Genomic DNA, 8734 nt, shown 5'->3' with positions numbered 1-8734 from the left:
GCAAACCAACGAGGGAGTCCGACACTGACGTCACTGTTACAGTTTCTTTATTAACTCGAGGGACATCAGGAAAAAAAACTAGATCCACTCTGTTAACACGTCCGGCGTTAGTTGGGACGCACGCGCCCGGCGTCCATCCTGCTGATTCCGCCGTCATAGCTCCTCTCTGACGTCATCACATGCAAATTCAGAACACAGTGCAAATTCAACAGTAACTCCATCGGAATGGATGAGTGGAAAGTACATTCAATGCTTAGGAACCTCGGAAAATGTCTCAACACGTCACTGAACAGGTGCGTTAGTTTATGGTAGCGGTCAGTGAGCATGCAGATGACGTTAGCTGCAACAATCCGTCTGATACGTCCCGCCTACCGAGCTTCAGAGGACCGTCTTCACCAAATGAACTCAGCTTCCTCTTCTTCTACATTCATGCCCAGACTGATGAGTGCAAAAACAAAACAATCCAATACGTGATGTCCAATTCAGAGTAAAGTGCAAATAAAGATGAGCTTATATTGTATAAAATCTAGCAAATCCTAGGAAGTCGCGAGTCTGAGAGGCTGAATTGAAGGAACACACCCACTGTTGGGGAAAGTTTCTCTATCCAAAGCTGAGACCCACGCTAGTTAGCTTAGCAAAATGAGTGCTAGCATCACAAATTCATCTGACACACTTTTCCCAAAACGGTCTGAGCTTACATTATTATAACGAGGGTTTTGTTTAACATTCCTGACATTTTTTTTTTTTTTTTTTAGAATGGTGAGATATTATGATATTAGACACACACAGCTGGAACTACTTTCCTGACTGGGCGCAGTGATGTGAGGCAGTGCCTCAAAAGCTCCATTGTATCTTTGACCAACAGAACCAAACGTTTGTTGACGACGAGGCGAATGACTGCTGCTGTTGATCATGGCCGACTTTTTAAGAGGGCATGAGGAGGACCGCTGCTGGACAAACAACTTCCCGAACCTGATCTACGTTGATGCTAACACTTCCCACCCACCACCATTCATTGTGCTAAGCTAACTAGCGTAGGTCTCGACAGAGACGATAAGAGACTTCAGCTAAAAGTTGGTGTGTTCCTTTAAAGCTCTCACATGCACTTTACACCAAAATCAGCATTATGGTCTTCGTAATGTTCTGATTTTTTTAAACATAATTTAATGCTTCCTCTGTGCTACATTTAGGTCCTTAAGCATGTTAGTTATGTCTGAAAACAACATAACTGGGATCCACTTCATCAGCAGTCAGCTGCTGTTGGCGGAGGCTGAAGGCTGGTTGTTCTCCTGAATCAACAATTCCATGTTTTTACTGATTTTGGGGCAAAAAAACGACTCCGTCGTGCACACAAATGAGACTCCTCTCATGCTGGCGTGGTAGAAAATCGAGAGCTGATGAGCTGAAACCCGGGTCCAGAATCGCGTGTGATATTCAGTCTCATCCTGTGAGGACATTTCTGAGAGACCTTCATCCGGCGTCATGCGAGCGAATTGTTCCTCAAATCCTCCTTGCAAACATAATACCGCTGTCGTCTCCCGACAGCTACGGATCCAAAGCAGCTTCTTCAATCAATCTGCAGCACAGGATTAAGCGCACAAGCCCACCGAGGTCGGCCAGCTTTCACTGCAGACATGAGCAGGGGGAAGATGATGATGGACAAACTCAGTAACATCACGGTGGGGGCAAACCAGGACAGAACTATTGATCCGGGACAGAGAGATTTAATATGTGGCAGGGGGGTTAATGCCACTGATGACGTCCCACCAGTCATAGTTCTCACGGAGCTCAACATCTGGTGGCGATGGCTGATGAAGGCGGGGCGGACCTCTTCAGTGCTCCTGCATGTTCTGGTCGTGGTTCTGGGAGGCAGGCAGCAGGCGAGTGACGTGGCCGATGCCCTTGGTGACGCCCTCCCTGAAGAGCAGCTTGGCGCCCAGCCGCAGGTACTCGGGGTGCTTGATGAAGCGAAAGCGAACAACAGCTCTCTCGCCTGTGCGCAGCTCATCCTGAGACAGGAGGTCACATGACATTTAACCACAGGACGACAAAGTAGAATAGAGGCAGCGTCACAACCTCTGATCAACTGACCTTCCCGTGAAGGCACTCCACCGTGGCCGTCTGCCTGACGTTGCCCACGTGAGCGGTGACCTGTGACCCGCGGCGGAAGGTCTTGGCGTGGAAGAGCAGGACGATGGCGGCTTCAAACTGACAGCAGATTGTTGGGTTCATCTTGGGGCTGACCATCACCATGCCCTGCAACAACCAGCACCATGGTGATGTCACTAATGGTATTATGGTTATCTGAGTGTTGAAGTGCGACTGCGGTCCGTCTCAGCTTCTTTATTCACAGGTGTTTATATCTTTAATTCTTAAGCCGACGTCTTGTGGGCCCAAGCCTCCACCACCGTGTCAACCAGCAATAATCGACATTCACATCGCTGCTACATTCACAGGGAAGGAGGCATCTCCCTCCTACCAAGCAAGCAGCCTTGACTTTGCGACCTCTGACCTTGCGCAGCAGCGAGCGGTCAAAGTTCCCGAGCGCCAGCGTGGCGGCTTGTCCAGCTCTCAGAACCCTGCAGGCCGAGCGGTTCCTCTGGATGCTGCCGACCTTCAGACGCAGGAAACGACCCTCGTCCGTGGGGCCGACCACCAGCCGCTCGCCCTCCCGACACACGCCGCTGAAACGCACACACACACACACACACACACAGTCGCCATGGTAACTGCGCAGCAGGTTGACACAACCACACAACATGTAGCTGGTAAGAACCCACACAGAGAAAGTGTTGTATGTAGAGGCAGATGATACAAATACAGACAAATAAAAATATCACTTGGAGGTGCAAATGGAACAAATGAACCCACGATCGTGTTTGCGTCGACCCACGCGTCACACACAACGTGACCAACGTCATCAGACTTTTCAGGTCTGAGTTAAGGTGGCGTCTAGCGTTCTACGAGCGGCGAAACGTCCCACCTGTACAGAGTTCCTCCCACCACAGTCCCCACCTCAGGAACAGAGTAGATCTCATCCACCTGCACATGTGCAAACACACACACACACACACACGCACACTGATTGAACCTCTGAAAGGTTGGGGTGAGGAACATAGTTGCCATGGTTACAGTCAGCCTCAGGGGCTAGGAATGCATTACACACGTGAATTTTCATAACAAATTGAGGAGCTTTGCAGGTGGAGGAACAGAGTAGGAGTGTTTCCAGGAAACGCGTGTGTGTGTGTGTGTGTGTACCTGAAACTCAGTGAGCTGCTGCATCAGCTCCTCCTGCTCTTTGCTGTTACTCAGCGGAGGAAGGATATTCAAGAAGATCTTCAGCAGGTCCAGACTCTCACCAGAAACACTTGACAGGGTGAAAATGGGCGTGACACTACACACACACACACACACACACACACACACACACACACACACAGTAAACTTATATGACCCTGTCAGGGGTTTCTAATTGTTACAGGATCAGCTAAACCCAAAGATGATTTGTCCCTTAGAGGACACCAGTGGGTGGTGTAGGAGTAGCAGCAGTCTGACAGTAGTACTGTACCAGAATAAGATAGTACTGCAGTATCAGCAATATCAGCAGCAGCATCTACGCACCATGCCGACTGTGTGAACTGCTGCGCTGCGGTCACTGCGTCGTCGGGGGTCGACACCACCATGGGCACCTTGTTGCAGCCCGGCTGCTTCAGGACTCGCTCCAGTTGACGGACGGTTCTCTCCACGGTGCCCCGAGAGCACAGGTCCACTTTACTAACCCCGATGAAGATGGGAACTTTCAGCGCCATGGCCAGGCCCAGGTGCTCACGCGTCGTCCCGGCTGGACAAGAAGACAACGTTACATCAGAGACAAAAAACAAATCAGACCTGCAGAGAATAATACTTCTTATTTGATGCGTTTTTCTTTTTTCTATCAGCCACTGAATCGATGTGGTACTGCAGTTCCCTACATGAAATTTTAAACTTTTAAAGTTTCAGAAGCACAACGACTCCAGCTACAGCGACGAACACCTGGAACACCAGACATCACTCATGTTCTGATTCTTTTCATTTATCGGATTATTTGGATCAATTCATTCCTGGATTACGGTGAATTTGCTCCCGCATTTTGATTAATTCATTCCCGAGTGATGATTAATTAGTCCCTAAATAGCGATTCATGTGTGATGACGAAGAAAACCTCTTCTGCGTCTCACAGGAAGAAGATTTATCAGTTCCTGACACGGAATTGAAGGTCATCGATGCGTTGACCCTCAACAGTGTGAGAGATGATGTAAACCCTCAGAGGTAATTTCAGAACCAAAACCCTGATCAAGCTCTGGCCGACTGAACAGCGCTGAGCCCCTCCTGCGGCTCACTTCTGACCTCTGCTGGTGACTCAGTTCAAGTGCGTTTTGCATTTCACTTCCGCAGCCACGAACAACAGCAGATACACATCAGCTCTTCCGTCTGGGCTGCACGTCCATGTCATACAAAAACCGGTGTAATTCCCTGTCACTGAGGTTCCAAACCTGCGACCCGGGTCACTGATGGTTTCAGCTCCTCAACATTCTGCACATCGCGGTGTAGCAGGTTTCAAAACAAAACAAAACAAAAAAAACACTCCCTGTCATGGCAGTGCCTAGTGAAACATAACAATGTAGGGTTTTTTTTCCCACAACACGTTTGCCGACCAGACAAACCCAAGGAGGTACCAGCAGCCTGGTGGTGAGCCGGTGACTGAAGGTGCAGAGGAGCTGCTGGACTCAACACACAACAGCGCCTTGTTGAAGAGGAGCGTGATGCAAACATGATATGTGTCGTATTGTTGCACTTCCCATGGGCCGGCGTGGCACAGAGGAAGTGACAGAAGGATCGCTGGTTTGATCCTCCCTCCCCCTGGTGACCTTGTCCAAGTGTCCTTGGGCAAGATACTGAACCCCTGATTGCTCCTGATGTCCCTGCGATGGACTGGTGGCCCGTCCAGGGGGAACCCCGCCTCTCGTCCAAAGTCAGCTGGGACAGGCTCCACCCCTGCGACCCTTAACGAACAGGCGGTATAGAAAATGGATGCACTACGCTAAAATACCGACTGCTACACGCGTGTAAACCCTGCAGGGACTATCGTTCTGACAGTCAGCAGCTCACCGATGCCGGTGTTGGCGCTCACAACCAGCATGGCGAAGTCGGGGCAGTAGCTGGTGAGGCCGAAGATGGTGGTCTTCAGGTACTTGTGGTGTCCGGCCAGGTCGATGAAGGTGATCATCTTAGAGGAACTCTCACAGATCTCCTCGGCGGTGCGAGACTCGCTGTAGTTCACCACCTGCACAACACGGCGGGGAGATGAGAAGGAGGACTGAACCTGGGTCGGTAAAATCAACAAACTCTGACCTGGAGGTACGACGCAGGAAAACTTTAGCCATGATAACTGTTTGCAGGGTTCTCCCTCGGGTCTAAGAAATGTTTGTTTTTTTTTCATCCTGACCATAAAGACGTTGGGATCTTGTTTCCTTAACTTTCACAGAGGAGCAAAAACGGTTTTGTTTCAATTACAGATGATGTGAGCATTTGTGTCTTGCTAACACGTTTGCCAGCGGCGGCGGAGCCATGCCAGCGGCGGCGGCGCCATGCCAGCGGCGGCGGCGCCATGCCAGCGGCGGCGGCGGCGCCATGCCAGCGGCGGCGGCGGCGCCATGCCAGCGGCGGCGGCGCCATGCCAGCGGCGGCGATGCCAGCAGCAGCGGCTGGCCCTGCTCACCTCTCCTTTACTGTTGAAGCCCAGGATCTCGAAGCTGATGCTGGAGGTGCGTCCGGTCTGGATCTCGTGCAGGTGTCTGAAGAGGTTGAGACGTGCTCGCCCTCGGCCGTTGTCCAACTCGCCCTGCGTGAGGACACCCAGCAGGGTCGACTTCCCTGAATCCACGTTCCCCAGCACTGCCACCCGTAGGTCCAGGAACTGTCCCGTCCAGAGCAGCGTGGAGAGGACGCGCTTTCATGGTTAGTTTCCAATTATGAAAACAGGAAGTCAAGCTTTTGATCAGGTAACAGACTTTCACCTGCTGATCATCTGGAACTTTTCTCACAAGGACCTCTGCAATTTTGCGGGTGTTTCTGTCAAAGTCATAGTCCACCTCCCTCTCTCGGAGGAGGGTGATGTCGGCACCGACCCTGGTGACACAATGACACCTTCCATTAGTCGAAGAACTTCTCACTGTTGAGATCATTTCAGTAAACTACAAAAATTAATGTGGAGTGACGTCATCCTTGCTGAAGGGGGAGGAGTTATGAATAACAATCGGGCTTTGCTTCCTGTCTGTCAGACTAAACTGAGTGTTATGAAGTCCTGATATGCGAGCAGGTGACCTACTTCTCCGCCATCCTCTTTAAGGTCTTGAGCGATGCCTTCATGTCAGCCTCCGTCAGGCCGACCAGCAACCCGTTGTCTTCCACTCCAATCTGGTAAACGGCCTCGCCGCGGCCCTCCTGCAGACGCCACTTGAGCTGCGTGGCGAGATGCTCAAAGCGATACTGAGTGGGGTTGACCAGCTTCAGCTGGGACCAGAGCAGAGAGAACACCTCACTGTTACCATCTTCATAACAAGACATTATCTTATATCATATTTCAGCTGACTGATACTTGAAATCCTCAGATTTCCATTTATAATCGGTGTACAAAGAGTTCATTCATGTTCAGAACACACAACAAATGTAGCTGACAGCAGATTTTGTTAATTCTTCTTCCTGAAGAGATCAGATTAGTGATGTGGAGTCTCAAGTCAGGACGTCGACCGTTACCTAACACATTCGCCACCCCACTCGCCTCTGGAATGAGATGCTTTTAAGAGTCTGAAATCCGACCTGAGAATGAAGATGTGTTACCTTATATTCAATGTTTCCTTCTTCAGCCTGGAAACAGACAGACAGAGGAAAGATGAAGACAATTGATAACAAATCAAAACCATCAGGATAATTCTTCTTCTTCTTCTTCTTTTTTGATTTCCAAATTTGTGCCAAGTTTTTTCTTGCATCTCTCTTCTCTCAACTTTTGTCTGTCTCTGTATTTCTGCTGTTGTCTCTTTGGCGGCACTGAAATGTTCATATTCATATTCTGTATATCTGGATGAAAATTACTACATGCTGGATGTAACTGACAGACACCAGACTGATATTTTAAATAATATGACGATAGATGATAGATTTGATTGCAGAACTGTGACGTCTTACTAGAAGCTCTTAACCCTTCTGCAGGAAAAATGAGCGACTACTCCACCTTCTCACGAAATTCTCGTTTGCTCTGATAAAAGTCTGATGATTTAACATTCATACAATTCCTTGATAAGGTGTCCTGGCTCTGGCATTTCCACTCACTATCTTACAACTACCCCCAGGTAACTTTAGGGGTCAAGCGTTGCAGGTGAATGATGTGACATAAAAAAAAAAGGAAAATCAAAATGTGTGTTGTTGTTGGGACCATGCCGAATTGTTACCGGGTAATTTTCAGTGAGGTACACACCTTTAGTCAGCTTTGATAGTGGTGGTGCTCTCACTCATCAGGCGAGTTTGCTTTAATTGCTAAATATTTCAGGGTAGTCTGGTGTCGCGTTTTTTTCCTCCCCCCCGCGCGCCAAAAAAACGCAGGTGTTGGTGTTAAACATGGAGTCAGTCTGCGTCACAATCATCATAATTTCACGTTACTGTAAATATATTTTATTGGTTCAACGCGTCAGCCGTGGGAACACCTAGCTTGCTGCTAGCTAGGGTTTACCGCAGGCTGCAGTCCCGCTAGCTAAGGTTAGCTAGCTAACTCAGCGGGCTGGATGCGCCTCGATAATCCCGAGGCTAAATGAAGGTAGCTACCTCCGGTGGTAAATACGGTGGTGGGGTTTTATTGTTCCTGTTGTTCTTTTTATTCCGTCTTCTTCTGCCTCGTTTGCCTCTTTTCGTTCTGGACTTTTTCGACGTTTTCTTCCCGTTATTGCCCTGTCCGTGTCTGTTGTGTCCGGGCGACACTGCGCCACTTTCTGATAAATCCACCATCGCTCGGGTTCGGATTTCAGCGGCTGAGTGAACAGAGACCACCGGGTGGCCAACGGGAGGGAAGTCGGAGCTCTCGTTAGTCAAACGACACTCTTCTGTCGGACATCACATCGACCAACAGGCTCGGCCTGCCCGAGTGCGGACCTGCGGCGGAGGATGCTCTCTCCTCAGCATCACCGCCGCTGCCAAGCACGCTGTGGTTAAACCGCACGACACTTCCGGCCACAGCTGACAAAATAACATTACCAACAGGTGTGCCACAGGAAAAACATCTGACTTTCAAAGTAAAAGCTCAGGTCAATCCGAAATTAGCATGGCCAGACGAAAAGCCAGCAGGATTGAGGCATTGTATGTTTTTTTTTTTGTTAAGAAAATAAAATCTGGGGTGAACAAAAATGGATTAGACGAAGACGTGTCAGTGCGTGTTCTCATTCGTCCAGGTCACAGGTGTCTCAAGGAATTGAATCAGGTCAACCTGAGTCAATTCCTTGAGCTCAGACTAAGATCTTTTTTTTTTTTTCTCAGCAAGATCCTCCTCATTAATAAACACCATGTGGATGTTTTTTAAGTGAAAATACAATAAATAGCAGGACAAAGTTAACAGTAGCCAATGAGTCACCCCAACGACGCTTCAAGCACCTTCACCGTGATGACGTTCAGTCCTTGAAAACCTCTGTAGTCCCATTTAGACGCTTGT

At 49.2% G+C, this 8734-nt stretch overlaps 1 protein-coding gene across 2 annotated transcripts; it reads right to left on the bottom strand.

Moving 5' to 3' along the window:
• Window positions 1–36: 36 nt before the first annotated feature.
• Window positions 37–8243, bottom strand: gtpbp2b (GTP binding protein 2b). Of its 2 annotated transcripts, none has more exons than XM_086212139.1 (12): window positions 7858–8243; window positions 6880–6906; window positions 6368–6552; window positions 6057–6168; window positions 5759–5956; window positions 5149–5323; window positions 3622–3841; window positions 3259–3394; window positions 2984–3042; window positions 2513–2684; window positions 2092–2256; window positions 37–2009 (listed from the first exon to the last, which is right to left on the bottom strand). In XM_086212139.1, the coding sequence occupies exons 1-12, from the start codon at window positions 8035–8037 to the stop codon at window positions 1833–1835; spliced, it is 1806 nt and encodes a 601-aa protein (XP_086068265.1). In that variant the 5' UTR covers window positions 8038–8243; the 3' UTR covers window positions 37–1832. The 2 variants fall into 2 exon arrangements, with proteins under 2 accessions (XP_086068265.1, XP_086068266.1); XM_086212140.1 differs by lacking the exon at window positions 7858–8243 and adding an exon at window positions 7514–7845.
• Between the last annotated feature and the right edge of the window lie 491 nt (window positions 8244–8734).

Source organism: Aulostomus chinensis, chromosome 8, assembly GCF_037954235.1.
Source record: "Aulostomus chinensis isolate RoL2024-O1b breed Wild chromosome 8, RoL_Achi_v1.0, whole genome shotgun sequence".
NCBI lineage: Eukaryota > Metazoa > Chordata > Actinopteri > Syngnathiformes > Aulostomidae > Aulostomus > Aulostomus chinensis.
Note: the sequence above shows the minus strand (reverse complement) of the source record. Positions and strands in the feature narration are given on the sequence as shown.